This window comes from Euleptes europaea, chromosome 10 (assembly GCF_029931775.1).
Source record: "Euleptes europaea isolate rEulEur1 chromosome 10, rEulEur1.hap1, whole genome shotgun sequence".
Lineage (NCBI taxonomy): Eukaryota > Metazoa > Chordata > Lepidosauria > Squamata > Sphaerodactylidae > Euleptes > Euleptes europaea.
The window spans coordinates 33,552,499-33,565,842 of NC_079321.1; the positions used below are offsets into that span (position 1 = coordinate 33,552,499).

General features: G+C 42.8%; 1 protein-coding gene across 1 annotated transcript in view; it reads right to left on the minus strand.

Moving 5' to 3' along the window:
* Positions 1-446: 446 nt before the first annotated feature.
* The window catches only part of TPO (thyroid peroxidase), a 117,294-nt gene continuing 104,396 nt past the window's right edge, over positions 447-13,344 (minus strand). Inside the window, exons 16-17 of the mRNA XM_056856343.1 lie at positions 6,131-6,269; positions 447-743 (exon numbers count right to left, since the gene is read on the minus strand). Of these exons, the coding sequence (XP_056712321.1) occupies positions 708-743; positions 6,131-6,269 (175 nt within the window). The 3' untranslated portion in view covers positions 447-707. The remainder of the gene's footprint in view (positions 744-6,130; positions 6,270-13,344) is intronic.

Sequence of the window (13,344 nt, forward strand, 5' to 3'; positions counted from 1 at the left end):
TAACCTGGATGATTCCAAGTGTGGATAACTGCAGCACGGCTTTCTCAACCAAGGTGGCGAAAGGTGCTAGTCTCACAGGAACTACCTGGACATCTAAAATAAGGGCCAGATCCAGTAGCAATCCAAAATGGCAAAACTGATCCATATGAAGGAGTGCAACAGGTAAAGAATAGACATGTTGGGTAATATAGATATATTCTTAACAGCAAAATACTTAGAATTCTTATATATTCATATATTCTTAACATTATAATACTTTTTCAAAATGTCAAGTGGATCACTCCCTAGTAAATTTGTGCACAGAAGGATTGTAAAAGCTTCTTTGCAGAGAAGTTAGTAGTGAAGAGCTCTGTCATGCATTTTCTTCTTCCTTCTCCTTCTGCTCTTCTAATATCTGTGGCAGATTCTTGTAGCAAGGAAGATCCCTTGGCGCTTTGAAAGTTGAAGAGGAGCTTTCTCAATCGACGATGCACATGCAGACTGGCTTTATGACACTGATAGATTAAAACATAACATTATTGAATACAACTGGCCTGTTCTAAGCAAATGAATGATGATAGATTACACCGTTAAGGGATGTACTTCTACTAAAGGCAGATTAATCTGGCATAGATATATTTTTGGATAATTTCTTCTCATTTAAGTTCCCTCTGATTCTTATTCCAAAGCATTTACTGATGTTATCTTCTAAAATGTTTTGTCATCATTCACATGCAAAGTAGAATGCAGGGACTGGGATTATCCTAAAAGGAAGAAGAAAACAAAGGACTGCATTAAATTCTCATTTAAATTTGGCCCCCTGTGAACAAAAACACTGGAAAACATTTGGTTACTGTGCTAAGACATTAATGACAATGTTGTTGTTTTTTTGCAGGCCAAATGGCTAACTAATCACTCATATTACACAGCCATTTTAGTTATTGGTTTATGATGGTAGCATGAATTCATTCAAATTAGTTTGGGGCTGATCATTAGCACAAATAAAAATATTTTCCAGACTGTAGTCTGTCTCATTTTTCAGCTTTGTGATAGATCTTGTCTTAATTGTCTTTTCTTCCAAATACTGGCACAAATGCATCCTATGATTGTATCAGCTGTGTATAGTTATTCACTTGGCATGATTTGTTCTTTCTTTTTTTAAAAGATATTTTATTGACATTTTCAAAAGAAAAGATAACAAACAAACATACACATACACTTCCATTCATACATTTTGCGCTTACTTCAGGAATCAGTTTACATAAACATTGTTCTATTGTTATGACATTGACTTAAACATTGAACTTGTCTACATTTATGCTCTAAATTTATCTTCATCTATAACTTGTTTAAAATATATGACTATTATTTTCTATCTCTGTTAAATTTTTATTCTACACTTTCCAGTTAGCATATTCAAAATAGCATTCCCATTTCTTCTGTGAGTCATCAATCGTTCTTTCTTTCAGGATGTTGGTTAGTCTGGCCATCACCGCAAATTCTTGCATTTTTTGTTGCCACTTTTCTAAGTCCAGAACAGTCTCTTGTTTCCATGATGCTGCCAATACTGTCCTTGCTGCAGTCATCAGATATCCAAAAAGTTCTCTATGATTGTTTTCCAAATTCTCTGGTTCTATCCCCAGTAACATAATTTCCAGATTAATTGGAAATTTGATCTTAAGAATCTTTTGCATTTCTTGATGAATCTGTATCCAATATTTTCTCACCTTTTTACAAGTCCACCACAAATGAAAGTAGGTTCCGTCTTTATCTTTGCATTTCCAGTAGCGGCAATCATATGTTTTGTCTATCTTTTTAATATCCATCGGTGTGATATACCATCTGAAGAATTGTTTGTACCAGTTTTCTCACAGATTATTACTGGCAGTAAATTTAATTGACTTAGTCCATAGTCTTTCCCATTGCTGCATTGTTATCTCTTTCTTAAAAATTTCAATTCATTTAATCATGCATACTTTAACTTGCTCTTGTTCTGTTTCAAATTTAAGCAGTAGTTTGTAGATTTTTCCCAAAATATGTTCTGTCTCTTTACTGATTAGCTTTTCAGATTCTGTATTTTTTTTTAGTTTAGCCTGTTGATAACAGTCTTGTCGTAATTTCATAATTATTTGATTGTAGATTAGCCAATCTACTTTTTTACATGATTTACTCTTTCTGTTTGCACAGATACTTTTAAAAATAATATTAGGCCTGGTATATATGTTACAGTTCACCATGGGCCGTTCTCTGTTTTCATGTAATATAGTCCATACATAATGTTTACTATGTGCATTTGTCATATTGAAGAAGCAGAAGAGTTGGTTTTTATACCTCGCTTTTCTCTGCCTTTAAGAAGTCTCAAAGCAGCTTAAAATCACCTTCCCTTCTCCTCCCCACAGCAGACATCTTGTGAAGTAGGTGGGGCTGAGAGAAACCTGAAAGAACTGTGACTGGCCCAAGATCACCCAGCAGACTGCATGTGGAAGAGTGGGGAATCAAACCCGGTTCTTCAGACTAGAGTCCACCACTCTTAACCACTACACCACATTGAGTGGTTAGCTTGCTACCACACAAATCTTCCTTGTGATTTCTATGATTTTTGATGTTATTGTGTTATTGTTTTATTGTATTGTGCTGTTGAATTCTGTACATTTGCATTTCTCTCATGGGAACAAGAATTTCAGTATCTGGAGGTCATTGAATTCCAAAATATCTAAAGGGATGGAAACTATCTAGCTATCCATGTGTCTGTGGTTCCCCTTCAAAACACTAACTTCAGATATAGCATTGACAACTTTCTTTAGAAGGCTAGCAATGACTCATGGGATATAGTACCACGAGAGACTGGGGCAATGGAAAATGCTTTTTAACCCTTTACATGATGTAATATATATTATTGTTTGCACCAGTCAACACATGTGATAAATACTCACACCAGACACCACATCACCAACCAGATATGTGGTAAGTTATATCATTTAGACCAAGATATAGTCACTTCAGTTGTAAAGTTTTAGCTCAAAACTCTTCTCCTTAAGCTTCAGGACAAAATTAAGAATGGCCCAACATTGCCTTTTCTTTTTTTTACTCCATATGTTTTCATTGTTCTCAGTTTTGGTACATATACATTTTGTTGCTATTATTAATTATTCTTTTAATGTCATTTATAAGCTGTTTATATACAACAAATGAAAAATGATGTCTAAAATTTGTACACTTTGAGGGTAAAATTCAGCTTGAGAAAACAAAAAATGCCACAAAATAAAGACCTGTGTGCATTAAGGCCAAGTGAAATCAAAATACCGATGATCAAATTGAACTAACAAATTTGAACTGGAAAGTTTGTCCATAAATATTGTCGAAGGTTTTCACGGTCAGAGTTCATTGGTTCTTGTAGGTTATCTGGGCTGTGTGACCGTGGTCTTGGTTTTTTCATAAAGAGTTCTAACTTTTTTTTTGGCCAATGTCCATGAATATATCTAAGAGTGAGGATTGCTGCAAGGAAATGTCTGTTCCCAGGAAATTTGGGGTTGACCTGGGTAACATCTCTGAGGATGAGAGGTATTGAGGTACGGTGACCTATGTAAATAGTGTGAGCCACTGATGTCATCTGTAGTATTTGCTTTGGGCAGTAACTTCAGCCATAAGCAAGGGTAGACACCTGGGCACTGATATGGTTAGCGTTACCAGCTCTGGGATGGGAAATACCTGAAGATTTTGGGGGCAGAGTCTGAGTAAGGCAGGGTTTAGAGAGGAGAGGGACTTCAATGCCATAGAGTCCAATTGTCAAAGTGGCCATTTTCTCCAGGTGAACTGATCTCTATCGGCTGGAGATCAGTTGTAACAGCAGGAGATCTCCAGCCACCACCTGGAGGCTGTTAACTCTAGACATTGTAGACACTGAGGAATAAGCTATCAGAGGACCAACGGATTTCCATGTGAGGTAGTCAGCCTGAAAATCAGAGCAAGCCTTTTTTAACTCCTTAAGCTGTTGAGCTTGAGCACTGTTCATTTGATTCAGTGTTTTTAAGCCTCAGTTTTGAAGATTTTAGGTACCGTATTTTTCGCTCCATAAGACGCACCTGACCATAAGATGCACCTAGTTTTTAGAGGAGGAAAACAAGAAAAACAAGAAAAAATATATTCTGTGTCCCGCGATGGATCCTCCGGCAGGGATTATGGGACGTAGCGTGGATGCCTCTCTCCCCTCCGCGGAGGGCCGCCCAGTCTCACCCAGCACAAATGGGGAAGTGAGGGAAGATGGGGGGGGAAAGGCTGACGCTGGGGCCTGGGGGAGGCCGGGGTGGCAGGACGCAGGCTTACCTGCTCCCTCTCTCTCCTCTGCAGGACACCAGCCAGGAGGGGAAACGGGTAGAGACCCTCAAGCCGGCCACCGGGTGGGAACCGGGAGCCGCATCGGAGGCAGTGAGCAGGCACAGGAGTGGGCAGGGCGCGGCACCCCCGCTGGCCAAATGAGCATTGGCCGGGCGAGGCCAGGGGGAGGGCGGGGCCAGCAGCGCGTCCAGAGACCGCTGCCCAACCCGGAAGCAGGTGAAAGGGCCCGACCCTTATGGGCTCGGGGGCGGGGTTTGGAGGGGAGGCAACCTTATGAAAGGGAACCCCAGCAGCCTCCTCTCTGCAGCAGGGGGAAGCAGTGCTCCGCCGGACAGACACAGGAACCCCAGCACTTTCCTCTCGGCGATTCGGCTCCAGTTACGGTAACACACACATTCACTCCATAAGATGCACAGACATTTCCCCTCACTTTTGAGGAGGAAAAAAGTGCGTCTTATGGAGCGAAAAATACGGTGTATTTGTATTCCTAATTGTGGATTTAAACTTTGACTTCTTGTACTTTACTCTGATCACCCGTTAATGAGCTTAGAAGAGTTTTTATTTTTTTTGCATGAACCTCAATTAGCCTTTGGATTGAATATATTTTCACTTTCTTGATAACAACTCTTTTGTAGCATGAAATATAACTGGTGGCATCCATTGCAGACAGCCTATACCTTCTAATAAGACAGGTGGCTTCCAGTAGGGGAAGAAAAAGAACCATATTGAGAACGAAACTTTTGGGCCCTTTATGCTGAATTTAAATTGGAAACATAAACAATTAATTAGATGCTGCGTTTTTCAAATATTTGAAATAAACTTGTGGGATTGTTTTTAGCCCAATACTATGCCTGATTACACAGCTGTGTTATTCATCAGAAGTCTCTAAACATGCTGTGATATTTGAAAAGCCAGTTCTCATTTGATTCCTTGTTTTTCTAAAATTCTTCCAACATTCATCTTACCCATCCTTTCTTAGTTAGCTTGTGTTGTCATTATATTTGACTGAACAATTTTCCATTTTAAAAAATCTTACTGAATTGTATCAAGTTACCAAGTTCTGTTATTAGCATTGCACATTCCCTACTTTTCCCAGTGGTCAGAAGTTACTGGAACTACACTAATGTAGAGATGTATCGAATCACTGTAATATTTGCTTAATTAACATATATGCAAATAAATTATAGGTGGAGGCCAAGAGGTTATCCAACAGAAGAATCCCAGAGAGAAAGAGACCCCCAAGGTACTTAATCTTTCAGCCAACTCAAAGCTCACTTGCTTTCTCACATTTAAACTGCCATTTTCCCACACATGCTGACATACCTGCCCCCTCCCCTTCAGCTCCCACTGAAGAAAAATCTATTACAGAATAATACAATTATTTCATCATGTGCCCTAACTACCATTAATTGAGTCTTTAGCCCCAAGCACCCATTTACATTAATGAGACAATAAATCCATAACATTATTATATACATGTTCAGTAGGGTTGCCAGGTCCCTCTTTGTAACCGGTGGGAGCTTTTTGGGGTGGAGCCTGAGGAGGGCAGGATTTGGGGAGGAGGGGCTTCAATGCCATAGAGTCTAATTGCCAAAGGAGCCATTTTCTCCAGGTGAATTTATCTCAATCGGCTGGAGATCAGTTGTAATAGCAGGAGATCTCCAGCTAGAACCTGGTGGTTGGCAACCCTAATGTTTAGACCTATATTTTGAATGCATATTTTGCAGTTGCATGCATAAGCTATGAAAATATAACTGAATAAAAAGGTTTGCATTCATTTAAACGATGTTCTACAAAGTTTTGAGACATGTCATACCTTATCAGCTGGATTAATGGTTATGCTTGATTGTGATGCATTCATTTCATGGCAGTTTGTGCAATGCCCTTCAGCAGATAGATTTCTTCCATCTTGTAATGTGTGTGAATTAGTGGAACCCCCAGCAGAGTTTGTCCTACTAAACATAAATTGTCATTATCCAACTTTGAAATGAACTTATATATGTGCCTTGTGTAAAGTCAAATTATAGGTCTTTCCAGCCTAGTATGTCCTACTTTGAGTGTCAGGGCTCTCCAGGGTCTCAGGCAGAAAACACCCTTTCCTAGCATGTGTTACCTAAAATCCTGCCACAGACTGATCTACCATCTGCATACAAAACTTATACCCTCTTAGTAAGCTGTGGGTTTAAGGAATGGCATAAAATGTAAAACATAAAATCAACTTTGAGGGTTTTTTTTGTTGTTGTTCTGCATTGCTCCTTTTAGGGTAAACATTTTTAAAATGTTTGTTTGATATGGAATCTTAAAGCAGTAAGAAACTGTGCATTGTCCTTTAGCTATAAGATGTCTAAAGAGGAGACTGGGATTTGGTACAATAAATAGCATGAAGCCTAACAAAGCATTGCCAATTCATCACCTGTCTCATCTTGCTGTAGCAACTGCGCTATTGATCATGCTGCTCAGGTAGGGAGGCTAAACATGTAAATTAGTTCAACATAGGTGTTACATTGTTCCTTTCCTCTGAACTCATGAGACGAAATAAGTTTCAGGCTGTCCACAGGGCAATGAAAAGATTGAATCCCTGGAAAGGCTCACTTATCTTCATTACATATTATTTGACAGGTGGAATAATGTAATGAGCCTCAATCAGGCAGAGCGTGCTTAGCTGAAGACATTAAAGAGACACATTGAGTAGTGTGCCATGCAAAATATTCAAATTAGATGGGATCGGAGCAGATGCAAGGTTAAAAATACTCCCTCCTCCAGCCACACAGCCACACAAAAAGTGTGTCACGGTGTCCCAGAGACAGACTCTGAGCATGACAGCTGTTTTCACCTTTATATGTTAGCCATCTCAAGTGATTCAAGACATCAAAATCAATTTAGCGCAACTGTATTTTCCAAATGCCCTTTTTCTCCTCCAAAGAATGTGCTGCTTTACAGAATCACAACATGAGCAGATTTCCTCTTCACAGGCTTGATTCAGTTTTACTGGGCATCAGATCAAGGATGTATAAATATTAGTTGTAGAAGAGAACCCCCCCCCCCAATTAACCAAATTAACAGCCCAATCCTATGCATATTTACTTGGAAATTACCCAAGTCAGTGTGAGTCCAACCTAAACCTTATAGTTATTTAATTTGGCAGGTTATAGCAGACTCCCAGGTGGTTTCCCATCTGGGCAGTGCTTAAAACCAGACTGCCTACTTTCCGTATGGTTGATAGTTCATGCTCCTCCAGACCATTGTCTAATGTTTAGAAGGAGTACAGAAATCAGTCCTAAGACCACACCATCTGTTTGCATATGACAAAAGGGAGGTGTGACTTTTTTTTTTTAAGGGGGCACCAAAACCGATATTTTTTTCATGCTTTCAAAAGAGCTGACATTCTGGATCTTTATAGAACAAAAGTTGATACACCTGTGATTAGATAAAGATTTTCAGCTACCTTGGTGACAGTTTTTACTGCAACATTTTCCAAAGAAAGAATCTTCCCTGGAGGGATCAGAAGTGCCCCTTTTTTCCGCTTTCCAGTTTCACATTGACATCAAAGCAGTCTGGTCTCCCTGTCAGGCTCTTGACATATCCAAATCACCTTTCCCTTTCTCTTTTTCCTAACTTTTGCTATCTTATCACCTCCATGAAAAACAGTGTTCTTTGCATATGATATAACCGTGCTCCAATTTAGGCATTTTTAATACTTTGCATATTTAACCCCTGTGCTACAGTGGCTGCCAAAATGACATTAAAATATGTGCTTTCCCCCCAGTGTTACTTCTACTGCCACAGTTACAATGTTTTACTAAGGATAAAAAATGTTATCAGTCCCCCACCCACCCCCCATTAAAGGTGAGGGTTTTCTCCCCACCCTGCAGTAGTAATCAGAAATACTTGAAATTCAGCCATAGGCACAAAGGACTACATTGGTAGGAAAGTTCACCAAGAATCAAACTTTATTCAGCCCCAGTTTCCCACATGCAATTTAAGCCTTACTCAAGATCTATTTTCAAAGCTACTTTTGGGTGTTTTGATAGCATTTTCAGCCACTATATGAGAACAGGATGCTTTATACAATGTTTGGAGGAGAATGAGGTCAGAAAGGTGATTACAAGCAGAAACAGAAGATGTTGATTCAGTTTTAAAAGGTAAATTTGTGGACTTGGCACCTTTTGTTATTACACTAGCACTCTCTCTGGTGTTGGGTGTTAGCTGTGTGGTACTGACCTTGGTCTTCCCTTATTACAAGGGAAACCTCATAAAACAGCTGCATTATCATTGTGCAATTCTCAGTCCATCAAGTTAATAGCTACTTTGTGCTATATGCGGTGTTAAGAAAACATAGGTACTAGACAAGTTTACTTTAGAGCAGGGGTGTCAAACTCATTTGTTAGGAGGGCCGGATATGATATAAATTCACTTGGTTGAGCCGGGCCTAGGGTTGCCATGCTCCAGGTACTAGCTGGCGATCTCCTGCTATTATAACTGATCTCCAGCCGCTAGAGATCAGTTCACCTGGACAAAATGGCCGCTTTGGCAATTGGACTCTATGGCACTGAAGTCCCTCCCCTCCCCAAACCCCACCCTTCTCAGGCTCTGCCCCAAAAACCTCCCACCGGTAGCGAAGAGGGACCTGGCAACACTAGCCGTGCCATATGTACCAAATCAAACAAACAAATAAATACCATAATGCCATATAAATATATAATCAAGAACTCTTTTAAACGATAGAATAAATTGTGTTAACCTCTATGAACGGTCAATGAATATTTACACTTTTTAGGCAGCTAATATATTTTTAAGTAATAAATAAATCACAGCACCACTTTATAGTTCATAGAGGCTTTCCAAAAGGACTAATGGTTAATCTGTCAAGGCCAAATATCAGCATTTTTAAATTAACAGACAAGCTAAATTATGCTGGCACAGTAACCTGCCCTAGCTAACCCTGGGAGGAGAAAGTTCAGAAGTGCTTCCATATTTGGGCCTCTTCTCTATTCCAACACAGATTTTTTTTTTTAAAAAAATTGTCTAAATATATATTAAATCTGAAAAATTAAGTCTAAAAATTATATTAAATATGTTGCTGGGCAATATATGTAAACAGTTCTATCCCCCTCCACACACAGGTATGTAGCTATGCAACTATATGGTGAAATCCTAACATGATCCAAAAAGTGAAAATACACAGTGACAGACATTTCCACAGTGACAGATATCTGGGGAAGGTGGAATTGCTGCAGTTTCCATTGATATCTTCCCCTCCATCCATGTAATCATATACATGCATACATACACGGTAGCACTGAGACAGAAAAAAGCATTGACTCAAATGTGTGAGGCAGGAAGAGGGTAGGTTTCACACACTGGCATCAAAGCGTGGTATAGTGGTTTGGAGCGGTGGTTTGGAGCGGTGGAGTCTGATCTGGAGAACCGGGTTTGATTCCCCAGTCCTCCACATGAGCGGGGGAGGCTAATCTGCTGAACTGGATGTGTTTCCCCACTCCTACACATGAAGCCAGCTAGGTGACCTTGGGCAAGTCACACTCTCTCAGCCCCACTAACTCTTCTTCTTCTTCTTCTGCGGACAGAGAAAATATCCCATGGAAACCAACAACTTTTTCCTGAGACACCCTAGTATTCATTACTAGAATTCCAGCCATAAAGACTCCAGTGCCAACATTTAGACCAGTTCCTTCCTGAGCTTTGCAGGCCACAACATATTTATTTATATCCTGTTTTTTTTCTTCAGTGGTGTACTTTTTCTTCAGTGGAGGGGAAAAGGCTGGAACGGGCTCACCGAGGGCAGTCACAGAAGAAGTGTCTTGCACCTCTGTGCCCGTCTTTGCTGTCAGCTGCAGGGGGTGCTGCCCTGGAGCACTGAGCTGAGGGCTGGGGCTGGCTGGGCTGCTGCTTGCCCCAGTGCCACGCTTGGCTCTTTTCTGAGCGGCAGGGCAAGGATGTGCCCTACAGACTTCCCCCCAGCTGGAAGGGAGCGGCAAGTTTGCAAAGCTCTGCTGGAAGTCCCTTGCAGTGGGGTGGGAAGATGAGTAGAGAGTGAGAGAGCTGAAGAGAAGCAGCCCCGTGTACTCTGGGCATAGGGTTGCCAGGTCCCCACTTACCCTCAGCTGGTTGGCGGGCAGAGGGGCACTTTACCGGGGGTTTGCCCACCACCTGCGGGCACCTGGCAACCCTATCTGGACAGCCCCAGCCTACCTGAGTCCTCAGGTACCCTCTTCCTCCTTCCCCTCTCCATCCCCTTCCTCCCCCCTCCCCCCACGGCTTTTTGTGCTGGACCTGAACTCAGGCCCTGTGCATCCTTGGTGAGGTGGCTACGGTCCGCAGGAAAATTTGGTGGGTGGCTGCAGTGCCCATGAAGCCGCACACCTCTTTCCTCTCCATGCTTCTCTGTGCCGAGTGTGCCACTACTGGGAACTGGCTTTGTGCCTGTGTCACCTGCAGGTCTTGACCCCTTTGCCCACCTTTCTGTGTCCACAACATATGCCTGTTGTCCATGGGTGGATTTGGGTGCCGAGACCAGTGTGTGGCTGTGCTTGGGTGGAAGCCTGTCCCCACGTGTTCAGTCCAGCCAGATTTGTGGGTGGCGCATGCAGACGTCCCTGCAGCCTCTGATGACCCCCCCCCCTGATCGTCCCTGCAGCCTTAAAGCCACGCCAATAGGCAATCAGATCGGTGCCGTTTGCAGACTTCTCCACATCTCCAAAGTCTGTGGCCGGGGGGGGGGGGGCAGTGGGGTGGTGGTGGCTGACTCAGCTCGGTGGGCCATATAAAAGCAGTTGGGGGCCATTTCCAGCCTACGGGACCCTCCTGTTTTAGAGTAAGGCACACCTGCTCAGCTACACTGCCATTTGGGATAGACTGGGGTGTCAAAGATACTGCCCGTGGGCTGAATCAGGAGAGCTGAGCAATGTTATCTGACCCAACGAGCCAAAGCAGTCACCCCCCACGCCTACCCTCTGGGCACAAACTTTGGGAGACACGGGGGATCCTGCAAACGGTGCCAATCTGAACACAGATTGGCATGGCTTGCAGGCTCCAGGGGCAGAGCTAGTGGGGGGGGGGTGCCACAGCAGAGGTCAGAGGCTGTGGACATGTCTGCCCATCTGGAGAGCCTTCCTGAGGTGCCTCCCTGTGGTGGCTGCAGCAGAGAGGCGCATAAGTGTGTGGTCGGCTCCCTGGGCAGCTCTTGGGGAGCCCAGCCAGCTCACAGTGCTCTTGTTTGCCCCCTTCCTGCTCACTGGTGCTCAGGATGGAGTGCCTTGGAAAGGAAGCCATGGCGGCAGCCCAGCCAGCCTCCCCTGAACCGGGCTTTGCGAGGCTGCAGTGACCTTGCCAGCCTAGCCAGCAACCCCCCTCATTTTGATTTGGGCTTGGCGAACCAGCCAGCAACCTCCCCTTTCCCGATCTGGGCTTGGTGAGGACACAGTGGGCTCACTAGCTGAAGCAGCCACATCCCCAGTTCAAATCAGGACTGGCGAGCCTGCTGCGGGCTCGCCAGCAAGGCAGCCCCCCTAGTTTAAAAAAACAACAAAAAACTTAATGCCAGGGACCAGAGATACAAACTTTATAGAAGACACATGCAAAACCACATAATGATATTATCTGTCTATCTATCGTCTATCTATCTGTCTGTCTGTCTATCTATCATATATGTAGATATAAGAGGCCCTGATCTTGTCAGATCTCGTAAGCTAAGCAGTGTCAGCCCTCATTGGAAGGAAGACCACCAAGAAAGTCCAGGGTTGCTATGCTTAGTTAGGCAATGGCAAACCACCTCTGAATATCTCTTGCCTGGAAAACTCGGTGAGGTCTCCAGAAGTCTCCTGTGACTTGACAGCCCTTTTCCCCATCACCAGATTTAAGAGAAATGGCAGAAGTATAAGGACAGCTTGATACAATCCAAGATCGGATAAGGGACATAAACTGTGAACAGCTCAGTGAATAAACAAGAATGCATCAATTTGATATGACCACTCTTTCCCCCAGGACTGCACATAACAGAACAATCCTAATCAGAGTTACACCCTTCTAAATCCATTGACCAACTGATTTAGATCAGTCTAATTCTGTTTAGGAGCACACTGTTACTGGAACATACAGTTCAGCCCAGTTTGGAGACCCATGATCATTTTTGACAAGTCTGATCAACCCAGTCAACCCAGCGCAGGAGCTTTTACCAGCTGTGCACCAGCATACAAGCCTTTGGTCATAAAGAGAAAGACCCATCTTGTTTCCAGATTTTTCAAACTTCATATACATCTTCTAGAAAGCCAGTTTAAACTCTTCTAAAACTTCCCAGGCCTCAATTCTACTTTGCCCAAAATGTACCTCTTACACATTTAACTAATTATACATATGAATCTATATAGTTTCTTGAGCTCCTCCTTCCCCTTGTCTTTTATCTTCCTAATAGCCTTGAACACATTAGAATAATAGAATCATAGAGCTGGAAGATACCATCAGGGTCATCTAGTCCAACCCCTTGCAGAATGCAGGAAATTCACAACTACCTCCTCCCACACCCCCAGTGACCCCTACTCCATGCCCAGAAGATGGGGAAAAAATCCTCCAGGATCTCTGGCTGATCTGGCCTGGAGGAAAGTTGTTTCCTGACTCCAAAAGTGGTGATCAGCATTACCCTGGGCATGTAAGAAAGGGCTACAAGAGCTAAACCCTGATGCAACCCCTTCCTGCCCTCCCTCTCATGATCTGCCTAAATTCACAGATTGCCATCTAGCCTCTGCTTAAAAACCTCCAAAGAAGAAGAGCCCACCACCTCCCAAGGATGCCCGTTCCACTGAGGAACTGCTCTGTAAGTTCTTCCTAATGTTTAGCCAGAAACTCTTTTGATTCAATTTCAACCCGTTGGTTCTGGTTCAACCTTCTGGGGCAACAGAAAACAACTCTGCACCATTCTCTATATGACAGCCCTTCAAATACTTGAAGATGGTTATCATATCACCTCTCAGCCATCTCCTCTCCAGGCTAAACATACCCAGCTCCTTCAACCTTTCC